The 13,534-nt window shown below is 47.1% G+C and overlaps 4 protein-coding genes across 4 annotated transcripts; 2 read left to right on the top strand and 2 right to left on the bottom strand.

Annotated features, from left to right (window-relative positions):
• Window positions 1-105: 105 nt before the first annotated feature.
• On the bottom strand, window positions 106-1,259 carry MGYG_02371 (chitinase 1; the record flags this gene model as incomplete). Its single annotated transcript, XM_003174792.1, has 5 exons — window positions 106-133; window positions 172-651; window positions 706-742; window positions 796-859; window positions 927-1,259. 5 exons carry the CDS (start codon window positions 1,257-1,259, stop codon window positions 106-108), a joined length of 942 nt encoding a protein of 313 aa, XP_003174840.1.
• A 655-nt stretch (window positions 1,260-1,914) lies between these two features.
• On the top strand, window positions 1,915-3,879 carry MGYG_02370 (4-hydroxyacetophenone monooxygenase; the record flags this gene model as incomplete). The annotated part of the gene is made up of 5 exons (XM_003174791.1): window positions 1,915-2,002; window positions 2,063-2,182; window positions 2,235-2,314; window positions 2,378-2,696; window positions 2,768-3,879. The coding sequence occupies 5 exons, from the start codon at window positions 1,915-1,917 to the stop codon at window positions 3,877-3,879; spliced, it is 1,719 nt and encodes a 572-aa protein (XP_003174839.1).
• Window positions 3,880-6,663: 2,784 nt separating this feature from the next.
• Window positions 6,664-10,686, top strand: MGYG_02368 (nonsense-mediated mRNA decay protein 2; the record flags this gene model as incomplete). The annotated part of the gene is made up of 8 exons (XM_003174790.1): window positions 6,664-6,682; window positions 6,759-6,803; window positions 6,901-9,029; window positions 9,089-9,380; window positions 9,445-9,602; window positions 9,665-9,934; window positions 9,996-10,304; window positions 10,363-10,686. 8 exons carry the CDS (start codon window positions 6,664-6,666, stop codon window positions 10,684-10,686), a joined length of 3,546 nt encoding a protein of 1,181 aa, XP_003174838.1.
• An 891-nt stretch (window positions 10,687-11,577) lies between these two features.
• On the bottom strand, window positions 11,578-13,321 carry MGYG_02367 (hypothetical protein; the record flags this gene model as incomplete). The annotated part of the gene is made up of 3 exons (XM_003174789.1): window positions 11,578-12,036; window positions 12,112-12,922; window positions 13,005-13,321. 3 exons carry the CDS (start codon window positions 13,319-13,321, stop codon window positions 11,578-11,580), a joined length of 1,587 nt encoding a protein of 528 aa, XP_003174837.1.
• Window positions 13,322-13,534: the final 213 nt, after the last annotated feature.

Raw genomic sequence — 13,534 nt, 5'->3', positions numbered from 1 at the left:
CCGTACAGAGGCAGACCACAGATGATTTTCGCGGGATGTACACCGCCAGCCATATATGCACGAAGAGCACCATCGATGGAGAACGTTGTGGATGCAGGATTCTCTCTAGATAGGTAAAGGTTTGCTTGGTGCCCTGCATTGCTGTCCCAGCTTCCAGCGAAATCATAGCACATCATGTTCCAGAAGTCAAGGTATCGATCCATGTCCGCCATACGGAGCACGGCATAGTTGGACGCTCCACACGGTGCAGCAACGGTCAACAGCAACCTGCCGCCGTCTGGACGCCGGACAACCTCGGCAGAGAACTTGTCTAGTTCGTACCTCACGGCTTCGAGGAGGAGTACGAAGTTATATGCCTCCATGTCATCCTTCGGGTATTCCCAGTCAATGTCTATACCGTCGAAACCCAGGTTGGCCACCAACTTAACGGCAGAGCGAGCAAAGGTCTCACGGCCCTGAGGAGTGGATGCTGGAGCGGCGAAGTTGGAAGAGTATGTCCAGCCGCCTATGGAGAGTAAGGTGTGGAAATGGCGATGCTGTTTCTTGAGGAGGAAAAGCTGCTTGATGCATCCGTAGACGTTGTTTCCGGTGTCATTCCAGGAATCCTCGGGGTAGTGTTTTTCTAGGTCTGAATAGGTGTCTGACAGGTAACTATAACCACGTTAGCAGTATACCTAGATAGACAGTTAATGGGGCATTACTCACACTTCGCCTGTCTCTGGACGAACATTGGCAAATGAATCTAGAGAACAACAATTAGCAAGGTCCCCTGATAAGGAACTGACTGATACGTACAGAGGATATGGGTTAGGTGGCTAGCTGGGATATCCGCAGGCTGATAGTTGCGGCCATAGATGCCCTACAGAAAACATTAGAGTGCGTCCTAGCCAGCAATTAAGACTCTAGCTAACAGGAAGCAAACTCACCCAGTTTGTGAAGTATCCCACTGTCTTCATGCCAGGTCTTCCGCCCTGGAGGAACGGCACAGCGGAAGCAACGTTGACGACCCCGCGCGCGGAGGACTCGGCGGGCGGGGCGGAGGCGGGCACAGCGGACTGAGCGGACACAGCGGGCGCCGGAGGAGCAGGAGGTGCAGGAGTTCCACCCGCAGCGCCAGGCAGGTTCAGGACTTGGCCGCACTCGATGGCGGCGGGATCTGCGACCTGCGGGTTGGCCGCGATGAGGGCGTCGAGGGAGACGCCGTGGTCGTTGGCGATCTTCCACATGTAGTCGCCCTGCTGGACGGTATACGTTGCCATTGTGCGTGTTGTAGTTATTATCAAGCAGTGTTCAGTTATATATCGATTGACGGTGATGTCTTCTTCAACTCCTTTGCTTTCTTGTGTATTTTATATCTTCAACGGAGAGCTATCTGCTTCGATCTATATACTCGAAGCCACCAGGGCGCAGCCTTCAGCCCTAACCAACGCTCCACCTGGACAGCCCCTGGCTATTAACAACCAACTATTTAACTAGCTAACTGCAACATGACGAGTATCAGCCGCAGCGGTTCAGCCACACAACATGCGTTCAATGCATCTCTTTATTGTTAGAATATTCCAATAAGAGACGCCTCGACGAAGATGCATGTACCATCTAGTTAACTGTTAACTAATACGAGTTAACTATCGCGGCGGCGATGGCGCGGACTCATAGTTGCGCCGATCGATCTTCACAAGATGCGCAACCTCGGCACGCACATGAGGTCGAATGCGATTCGATCCACCTTGCGATTTGGACTCTGGGGAAAGCGTTGGGGACAAGAAAAAACCCCGAGATGTCGGCCGAGCAGCGATGATAGCTATATATATCAAATGAGGGAGGGCGTGGACGAGGTTACGAGTTGGTTGCGCGCAGGATACAGCACAGGATAATCAGTCAACAGGTTGCTAGTTACAGAGGACAAGGATCGAGATGGCTTCAAAGGTGGCATGGCAGGCGCCCGCTGGCAACAAGGGCTTTACCGACACCGGGATAGTGATCATTGGCGGTGGTATCTCTGGTAAGTGGCCTCCTCTGGTGCTGCGTTGGCTGTAGGGGGCATTGCTAACTTGGCTTGCAGGAATGTGCATGGCCATCAGCTTGCTCAAGAACAACATCCGCAACTTCGTGATACTCGAGAAAAGCGCTGGACTGGGTGGAACATGGAAGGACAACAAGTACCCTGGATGCTGCTGCGATGGTATGTCTCCCTGCGTCTTCTCTTCTTGTTTTTCTATGCTGACTGGCTCTAGTCTTCTCCCATCTCTACAGTTTCTCGTTTGCGCAGAACCCCGACTGGACCAGGTTATATCCTTCGCAGGAAGAGATATTGGTACGGCAAGCTATTCCCTATTATGCACCAGAGGGTGGATTATTAACCGGATATGCGTGACAGAACTATTTGAACGATGTCGGAGACAAGCATGGTCTACACAGATATATACGCTTCAGTTCGATGGTGGAGGAGTGCCGGTGGAACGAAGACGAGAAGAAATGGAAGACGACAGTACACGTTGAAGGCGCCAAAGACTCTGAGTTTGGTGAAAGATACACCATTTCGTCGGACTTCCTCCTCTCTGCTGTTGGCCAGCTAAACTACCCACACTATCCATCAATTCCTGGCATTGATGACTTCAAGGGCAAGCTCATGCACTCAGCACGCTGGGACTGGAGCTATAGCATCAAGGGCAAGAAGGTTGGCATCATTGGAAATGGTGAGTCTTCTACTATATCAGCACTTTCACTTTCACATTGGCATTGGCTTACAAGTGTATTAATTTTATAGGAGCTACGGCTGCCCAAATTATCCCAGAAATTGCGCCAGAAGTATCACATCTTACTGTCTTCCAGCGCACTCCCAACTGGGTCGCACCTCGCTACGATATGTCGATGACTCTGCCTATAAGATTCATGTTCAGATACATACCCGGCGTCTTATCCAAGTTCCGCGCAATCATAATGGATGTTCGTGAAAGCCTCTTTACTTCCATCCTCAAGCCTGAATCTCAGATCAACGGCTACCTGAAGAAAATCAATGCGAACATGATGAAGCGACAACTCGCAAACAAGCCGGAGCTCTGGGAGAAATTGACTCCAAACTATCCCCCGGGCTGCAAACGTATCATCACCAGCGATGACTACTACCCTGCTCTAGCCCGGGAGAACGTGAGCCTTGAGACAGGTCATATCGATCGGATATCTGAGTCTGGGATCGTGGTTGACGGCACTGAACAGCAGTTCGATCTAATAATACTCGCCACCGGTTTCCGCACGGTCGAATTCATGCATCCTATAAAGGTATATGGTGAAAACGGGCGGTCGCTCTCTGATATCTGGAAAGGGGGTGCCCGCGGCTTGTACGGTATCACTATTGAGTCTCTGCCGAATTTCGCTATGCTGTACGGGCCCAATACCAATCTAGGCCACAGCTCCATTATCCTCATGGTCGAGGCACAGACACGCTACATTATGAGCTTGCTGACTACCGTCCTTCGTTCCAAGAAACGTGGCAAGGCTCTCACAATCACACCCAAGGTTGATCGTATCGATGAATTCAATGAATCTCTGCAAAAGGACCTGGCCAAATCATCCTTTGCTCATCCAAACTGTACCAGCTGGTATAAGAACGACGAAGGGCTGATCACTAACAACTGGTCCAGCAACGTACTCGATTACCAGAAACTCTTATCGAGAGTGGACTGGACTGACTTTGATATGGAAGGAGATGACTTTGTGAAAGGCAAGACATACACTCGCATTGGGCGTGTTCGGGAAGAGTCGCTCGTCGGAATCCGGACTCTGTCTGCTGCAACTATTGCAGCTGCCGTTATTTATACAGTGTTCCGACGGTCACCAGATTTTTTCCCGGGACTACTTAGATCCCTCAATCTTTCTTGATCGCTTTTTTTCTTTGATACCTATATACTTCTTGTGATTTACAAAGGCCGTTTCCTATTCATCGAATGGCCATTTTGTTCTTTTTGGCATGTAAATTACGCCTGGTTGGCTTTCAATTGGTCGCTATGCTAGATAAAGATTTCAAATCCAATAAAGACTTTTGGATGATTTTCTTGCGGCCTAAATGCAGATGATTGTAAAGGCCCCTTTTCCTCCCAGAAACAATGAAGAGAAGGTATTCGTGTCACGGCAGGTCAAAACTGAAAAGCATAACAGGAAGCTGATCGGCGACGATCTGATGGTAATGCCCTGTTGCTGCGCCTTCGCACACGGGCTATCAACGAGTATCTCGCTGGTTGTCCCGTTCTGTGAAACCGGTTTCCTTTCCCTTCACTAAGCCGGTCAATCTGCTCTGGAGCTTGTGTTTTTGCTCCTGTGCATCGAAACTGTACTGGCGAGCCTTATGCCGTGGCTTCCACTCGCCCTGATCAATCTTTGGGCTGATTTCGGCGGATGAGGGAGCTGACGGAGAGCGACCAGGGTTATGGTCCTGGGCCTTTGGTTCTTCGAAGCTGTCTCTCTTGGGGTCGTGGTAAGGTTGCTTCGTTTGTGCTTCGGTGGTCATGGTTGAAGTGATAATGGATCGATTGTTAACTGTGGTTTTGGTTGATGTGCTGAATTCCTCTACAAACGACATTTGAGGGCCCGACAAGCGACTACTTATATAGCTATGGAATGTTAGACGAAAAGCCTAGAGCTTCTCAACCTCCCCCTCGAATATGAGATCATATTCCGGCTTGCGGTAGCACAGGAATCTGCGGGATAACCTGATCCAAGCACCATGGAATGCAGCGCCAGGTACAGGTACTGGTACATACGGAAGCTGCTCGACTTCTTCCGGGTCTCGCTACAAACAATGTCGGTTACCTCGCTCATTGAAAACTGAAATATGATCTCAATGAAGGTATTATTGGCGAGAAAACTTGCTCTGACCAGGGCTTTATGCACACGCCACTGTCTTACACTATAGCTACAAGTCAACTATGATCAGGGGGGTGTAACGGCAACCTTAACTGTTCCGGTTCCCAGTAATCTCCTCCGGAAAGGTACGTATACGCGCCTCTTCGGCCCGGTAGAAGTCAGATCAGCATTTTGATATCATAGCAAAGGAGAAAATATGGAGACTTGAGCGTCACTGCCTGTGCACGGCCACGAGGTGATATCATGATGTGCAGAATATGCACTCAAGCCATCGCGCTTGACGATTCCTGACGAATAAAAGGCTTAAGGAACTTGCTAGAAACACGCATCTTACCTTTGCCATAAGGAATTCTGGTACCCTATGTATAAGTAATCGCTTAAAGGAGAAACATATCTAGCCACCATCCGAATTCTACAGCAATTGAGCTCGGGGTGTTTCTAGAAACCAGTCAGAAAAGCCGAGGTATCGCTTATAAGTCGCCATCAGCCTAGCACAGACCTCTTGAAGGGAATGCTGTTTACTCCATAGAGGCCTAGGTACTCTGAATACTTCACACCTGAGTCGGCTAAGCACAAACCATCCGATGCTGCCATACTGTGATACCCGTAGACTCTCATGACGCAGTGAAGCACAATAAACTCAAGGATAGGGCAAAAGAGCTGTATAATGGCGCACATATGGTAGATAGCCGATGCATACTCAGACAAGTATGGTGTCAACATACTCCATACTGCCCTGTTAATACATGGCGAAACTAGGAGGGTATAGTGAGACATGGATGGTTGACGCAGCTGGCTACTGAAGATATTGGCGGCTATGCATCCTGTATATCTACGGCCGTCAATGAGCGTAGAATGGTTCAGGCATGGCCTCGGGATAACGATGACGATGAAGATACAAAAGTTGGACAAGAAAACTTCGATGTTCGTTTTTTTGTTTCTCTTTGGGAAGCAGAGGGCAGGGTGGCCGCTTTAAGGGTGGTGGTAGGGCTGTTAAAGCAGCGGTAGAAACTATGTAATCATCATACACAAAATACATACTACTCTGCATACCGATTGGATGTACTTCGTACCTTTGGTTATATAATGCTATTTACTTACTAGCGTATTATACATGACGCTAGTCCTAATTAAGAGAGTTAACGCCTAGACATATTAAAAGCATATCACGGGACATGTATATAATGCACTTTTCTGCATGTGACGAAAATACATACAGCCAATGAATGACAAGTATTTTTATTACATAATTCAATGCAACGGGCACACCAAACTTACCGGAGTATCATTTATCCATAGTGGATTACATAATATTACGTAAGGTTCGAGGTCGAATTTCAATTCCTCGCAGGTTAACGAAAAAGTGCAAGCAAAAGACATTCATTAGTGAAGATTTGGTTCATAGTTTTTGATTCAAGTAGTGGTAGAGCTGGCGCATATTCACCTTCTAATAGCTGCTGTGTAAGTCGATAAAGTATGTATTGGCTGTAAGCCTGCAAAAGAGTGCGGAGTGTTGTGCGTCTTGTCAGTGACCTCACACCCAAAAGTTGTTGCCGCCAAACTAGTAAACTCGACCACCACTGACAGGTAACTCACCACCGGCGGGTTCCTCATCATCTTCCACCACACACCTTGGACTCCGGAATTGTCTATCTGTCTCTCAGTTTGCTGCTCGCTTCACCCTCTTTGCCTAATGTGGCACATAACTCTCGCGTTTCGTTTCCTTCCACGTATCTTTGAAGAGCCGGGGAACCTCGTAGTGCCGTTATCAGGGCGGGATCCAAGCATCTGTGGGAGGAGACCATGGAGCGCGCAAGAAAGAGTATGTTGGATCGTGACGGCATTTCGTCGTGTCTAGCAGGCATCATTGCAAGGTCATAGCTAATCTATCGTTATAGGAGAGCTCCGGGATCTAAACGCCGCCGTTTGGGCGGGAGACACAGGTATCGTCCATGTTCTAAGCTCGGTGACCTTATATGGCCAAATAGCTCCTATCTCAAGACTAGATGCTAACCTGGGAACCGGTTTTGTTTACTACAGACATCTTTGAAGTTAGCAAATCCCTAGACTCTGCACTGAAGAAGAATACGGCCTTTATCAAACGTCTTCGCACTGGAATCACTGCCTCAGCTCTGCCCACATTTATCACCGATGTTCGCTCGCTTTCACTCCATAAATACCTCTCAGAAATTATATCAGCATTTTATGAGGGTCTCTGTAAGCTCAAGACACCGGGAGAAATCGCGGCAGGCGTTGAAATTGCCAGCGCAATCCATCAGCGTTTTGGCCCAGATGAATTTACGAAACGACTGGCGTGGAACTTGGGCCGTGGACTAACCTCGCCGGATAAAGCACAGCTCAAAGCCTGGACACAAGAAGTCCGTGAGCGGGAAGAAAAGGAACGCCTATCCCGACACAGGGTTCTACTCCGCGTGGTAACAGAGTTCTGGCTGGCCGGTCTCCTTCGAAGTTTAGATGATGTAGAGAGACCAGATGATTCTACACCAAAGGGCAAGGACACGATACCAACTCTAGGTGGAAAGGGGTCCGATGGAAGTTCTAAACCTCGACAGTCTGCGAAACTAAACCAGGATAAGGACGAGGAACCGTTCCCCCTTGAGGTGCTAAAGGACTTACTCGGGTACGATAGAGAACATGTCAATTTGCCCTTGGCTCTACTCTTTGCTAGGACATATAGCTGGGATATCTTGGGAATTAAGGCTGTTGAGGAAGGGAGAAAAACGGTAGAGGCAAATGGAACCACTACAGACACCTCCAAGGAAGTACAAGGCGGTACGTCTGGGGATGAGGCTGGCACAAATACATCTCAGCTCGATGACCCACCACTGATTTCTGAAAAAACTCAAACGCGGTTTAAGAACGTGTTAAACAGATATCTTGAAGACGTGAAGAAGCATGTTAGCCGGGATCAAAAAGCTCTTGCAAACCAAAGTCGCCGAAATGCAGAGGCTTATGTGAAAAGCGGCGAAATCCTCGAGGATCGACAATCTAATTTCGAGAAGCAGACAAAAGCACACGAGAAGTTAGTGTCAAATACACAATCACTATGTGAGATCCTAGGCTCTGAAATGCCTGACTTGGCTGAAAAGGATGCCTCAGATGGTGCAACGAGCGGAAGCATCGGCCTTGTGAAGACTGGCGAGTACCTACGTGGTCAAGGCGAAGGGGCTGGTATCTGGGAAGACGAGGAAGAGAGGCGCTTCTACGAGAACCTCGCAGACTTCAAGGGAAAAGTCCCCGCCGTGCTTCTGGAAGATGGGAAAAAGAAGAAAGCAGATGGGGATGATCAGCCTAAAGGGAAGTCCGACTCTGAAGGACAAAATGGGACTGGTGCCCCTGAAGGCACCAGCAAGCCAGATTCACAACCAGCTGACTCCAATCCCCGGGAACCAGAAGAGCCCGCTACTGCTATTGCCAACAAGTCCGTTGGAGCTCAGGTCGATGCACTACTTTCTAAGCTTCCGGATCTGGCCAACAAGGAAGCTGTTGATCAATTAGCTCTTGATTTCTGTTTCTTAAATTCAAAGGCATCTCGAAACCGACTTGTCAAGGCAGTTCAAGAAGTGCCCAAGGGTCGTTCAGATCTCCTGCCGCTCTACGCTCGTCTTGTGGCTACTCTAGGCCAGTATCTTCCTGATGTACCCCAGGGCCTAATCACATACCTGGACGATGAATTCCGCAGTCTTCAACGACGCAAACAAAAAGAGTTCCTGGGTCAAGTCCGTACAAGCAACATTAGATATCTAGCTGAGCTCACCAAATTTGGCGTTGTTCCCGAACACGTTATATTCCACTGCTTCAAAGTCAGCCTTGATGAATTTTCTCGCATGAACATCGAGATTATAGGTAATTTGCTGGAGAACTGCGGCAGGTATCTTTTGAGGAACCCCGAGACAGCCCCCAGGATGGCATCGTTCCTAGAAACACTAGGACGAAAGAAATCTGCGCAACACCTCGGTCAACAGGAACGAATGATTATTGAAAATGCCATGTACTACGTCGATCCCCCACAGAGACCAGCCATTCAGCAAAAAGAGCGTACACCAATGGAGCTGTATATCCGGAAGTTGTTGTATTTGGATATGAATAAGCGGAACTACACTAAGATTTTAAAGGCTATTCGCAAGCTACACTGGGAAGAACCTGAGGTAGGTCTCCTCTATTTTCCCATAGTCCTGTCCCGATTCGTTTACTAACTTAGCCTTAGGTGGTCGACATTCTCGAGGGTATATTCAGCAAACCCGGAAAAATCAAGTATGGGAATATTCATCTCCTTGCAATCATCGTCAGTGCACTATATCGCTACCACCAGGCATTCGTGATTGGTGTTATCGACAATGTTCTCGAGAGAATCACCGTCGGCCTAGAGAACAATGATTTCAAGTTCAATCAGGCACGAATTTCAGAAGTTAAGTACTTAGGAGAACTTTATAATTACAAGATGGTTGACTCGCCAGTTATCTTCGATACTCTTTATCGAATTGTTACTTATGGACATGGTAAGCTGATTAGGACTCAGCAAGTTTATACCTATCGTTGAAATTTACTGATACATTAAACCAGAGGGCGGTACACCATCGCCAGGCAAAATAAACCCGCTTGATATGCCAGACGATTATTTCCGTATTCGTTTGGTCTGCACCATACTAGATACCTGCGGTGTTTGTTTCGACCGAGGAAGCGCAAAGAAGAAACTCGACTTTTTCTTAACGTTTTTCCAGGTACATGTTGAAATATTTCGAGCCAAATTAATGAAATACCTTGCTAACGAACGGAATTTAAGTACTACTTAAATACCAAGGACCCTATTCCCATGGACGTTGACTTTGTCATCCAAGATACCTTTGCACTGACTCGCCCACAATGGAAGTTTGCAGCCGACTTTACAGAAGCTACCAAATTGTTTGCGGAGGCGGTTGCACAGAACTATCAAGTGCAAGAAACAGACAAGGCCGTAGAACCAGAAGATGAAGCAGACAGTTCTTCTTCTGACGAAGACATGGAAGATGATGGGGCTCCCGATGTTGAGGAGCTTACTACTGACGAGGCAGAGGTATGCCCCTCTTGATTGATACCTTCATCATCATTATCAAGCTAACCCCTAATCTTTGCAGGTCACTGCTAATGAACCAGATGACGAGAATGAATCTGAGTCAGAAGAAGAGCAGATATTCGTATCCCGCCAGGAAGAAGAACGTGACCCTGAAGCTGAAGCTGAATTTGACAGGGCCTTTGAGAAAATGGTATCTGAAAGTGTAGAGTCCCGAAAGTTCGAGCGCAAAACGATGTTCGATGTTCCCCTACCCATGAGACGTGCAAATCCCCGCGAGCCTGCGCCAGTTGAAGAGACCAAAGAAGCGACCCCGGCGCCTTCTAGTACGATGCCGTTCTCCCTTATGACCAAACGTGGGAACCGCCAGCAGGTATGCTCAAATTTACATGAAGGCCCCCAGGCTATGTTGCTAACCAATGTGTATTAAGACTCGTACCATCGACCTTCCTTCGGACTCTAGTTTTGCAGTTGCAATGAAAACCCAACAACAAGCAGAGCGCGAGGAGCAACAACGAATTAAAAATCTAGTTTTGAATTATGATCTTGGTGACGACAATGATAGCAATGATGGTGATACCAACATTTCCACAGCCCACTACTTCATTCTACGAAAGAACCCCAATACTAAAGGCTCACTTAAAGGTTCCGACAAGCGACCGTCTTCCCACCGCGATTCAAGAAACGATAAACCAGCTCGCAGTGGATTCCGTGCTCGTAAACTACAACTGAGTGATGTTGACTGGTACGACTAACGATTTTAAGCTATGACACCAACTACACTAAACAGGCCAAAATTCCCATACCTCCATTAAAGAAGAAGAAAATAATCAAACATACGTCACTCAGATTTTTTGGGCAACAAATGTGCTAATTTACCCATCGTGCGTTTGGCCCTGAGAGGCCTTGCGTTCAATGAGCTTATCTTTAGGACTTGAAACGCTCCCCAAATGATCGCCGACGACCCCAAACAACGTACCTCTGTTACACATTGATACTCCAAGAAGCGAGCCTGAGATTCAATTAACATAACTATTCGAACGCCCTTTTATGTATTACCAACGCCAGAAACGGTTTAACCCATACCGATAACCAACACCCAAAGCATAGAATAGGGAGCGGTTACGTGACATCCCCTTGCGGTTAGCTGGGTCGGCATTTAAGAGTGCGAAAATTGCACCTTTGATCAGATTAGGCGCAAAGCAGCTCTCAAAGACATTGTGCCGTTTACGCTGCAGACTTAGTTGCGGTCAATGACCTCATGAAAGGAGGCCCAAGGAAAGGCATTAGGTGCGCTGCTGGCTAAATGGCAACAATGAGCGAAATATCCCATGTTATATTTCTTCATATTTTCTTTTCCTCGATCTACTGATTCCTGGCCTCTGATATCATATCATCTGGCGTCAATTGCAAACACACCCAGATATCTAAACATACTCTAGGGGCCACTTTACCTGAGCCATGATGTATGAGAGAGCTAGAAAATCCAAGAAATCAACGAACCGAAAGACATTCTCGAAAGAATAATTAATTTTGGCCATACGCCTGATATTGACATCCGATGAGTATAATAATAATATGAAAAAATAGTAATATTGGCATGAGTCGGTTTTAACGGTAAGTCCATAGGAAAGAGGTAATTAATATTAGGAATATTTCGGGATCTTCATCACATGGGTGTGGACGGATGAAGCCATCTCATCATCCCAGTAATCTTCCCAGTCCGCTCGAATAGCCGCTCGATTCAGCCACGGTTCAGGCTCCGTATAATCATAACAGAAGGGCTCCGGCCAGGTATTAACTCTAGTTAGATCTCGTAACTCCTGCATTAGGGGCGAATCATTTTCGTCCCTTCTTATCTTTTCGAGTGTTCTTTCTTCCATGGGTGCAGATGCTAACGGTAATAAGCGCCAAAGAGTTCTGTAGCAGCTAAGCACCTCGAGACGGTAAATGAGCGGAGAAGGGTTGTTTTTAAAATAGCTGAAAAACCTGAGAATGAAGTATCCTGGGATCCCGAGAGATTTCCAACTTGATGCTGGTACATATTCCACAAAATAAAGGCACCTTAGAGCTTGGGCAGGAGCCAGTGCTTGCCACACGCTTTCCTATAGATATTGAATCTAAAGTAAGTATTCACGAAAATAATATGAAAGAATAATCAAAGTGGCAAACATACGTACCTGGAATGGTATTGACAAGGGAATTCCCAACTCCTCTAATTTAGGGCAGCCTGCAATCAGTATCTGAAGCCTGTTGCAAAAGGATGTAATGTCTCCTTCGAGTGAGACGACCAACAGTATTCTGAGATTCGAGAAGTGGGAATGGAGATATGTACTGTCGAAACTGTACTCGGGGTGAAGGGCATAAACCTCCTCAAGAGAGTCAAAGGACCGTAGGTAGTTATTAATGTAGCTTGTTGGCGTGTACATGTTAGTTTTGAGGCTTTTCAGAGAAACGCCCATTGACTGGAAGTGCTGCCAAAGAGTGGGATACTGCGGCGTAAAGTCGTCAGGTAGGATCAGGGAGAAGTTCTTGAGAGCGGTGAAATCAAAGGCCCTAGTCAACTTCTCGATATTCAAGCGGACGAAAAATAGGATTTCCAAGGTATGTAGTTGAATCGGGGTGTCGGGGCTTAGAGACCAAGCTGTTTTCGGAAGAAACCAGTTTTGACGGCGGTATGAATGCCATGTGCGTAGAGGCTCAAAGTAACCCCTACTGTTATTGATCCCCCCCAGCCGGAGTACCTTAAGCGTTTTTCGGATTTTCAACATAAACCTCCATATTGTGTTTAGGAGTAGGTAGGAAGGTATCCCAAAAATAGATAGCTCTTCCAGATGCTGGAATGACAAATGGCGTATATCGGGGCTATAATTTCTTAAAGCCATTTTTTGGGGGGCATCTGAAGGCCAAGGATAGCAATACGTGAAGGCTCTGAGGTTCTTCTGAAGCTCGAGAATCTCGTCGGTGGGATATAGGCAGTCGGCTGTCCAGCTTTACGAGGGAAATAAAGAAATAATTCATTAGCATAAGTTGACAAAGAAATAGGATTACATCCTACTGAAATGAGCCTCACCAGAAATCCCTTAAGTTCTTCATCTTGATAAATGCGGCCAACAATAAATCACCTATTTGGAAGCATTCCGCATTCTGCCGAGCCCTAGCTCGTACATCGGTAAACTCTGGGTAAATCGAAGTCTTCTCATAGAATTGACTATATCGGCGGTTGCCCCTTATCACAATCCTCTTGACGCATGCCGCTTGGCCTTGTGTATTATGAGCTATACCGCGGAGGCAATTCAACCATGGAAACACCCTGGTACCCAGCTCGCTTGGTTTGTCGCTGGTCAGAATAACGAGATGAACATCTCTGTAAAGGAGAGGCACTGTCATAGAATTGAATGACCAGCAAGTTAGACAGAGAGAAGCTAGGTCAGAGAGCGGATGGATCTGCTATCTTGTTAGTAGTGCAATATTTACCAACCTACTGGTGAAGAACGCAATTTATACATACATAAGATGCTATATCCAAGTATATCTCATAAGGAAGATGCATCAAGGACCTTGCAGAAAGGTTCAACGTCATTTCCTTCAACCTAACTCCAA

Source organism: Nannizzia gypsea, genomic scaffold, assembly GCF_000150975.2.
Source record: "Nannizzia gypsea CBS 118893 supercont1.2 genomic scaffold, whole genome shotgun sequence".
NCBI classification, from domain to species: Eukaryota; Fungi; Ascomycota; class Eurotiomycetes; order Onygenales; family Arthrodermataceae; genus Nannizzia; species Nannizzia gypsea.
Note: the sequence above shows the minus strand (reverse complement) of the source record. Positions and strands in the feature narration are given on the sequence as shown.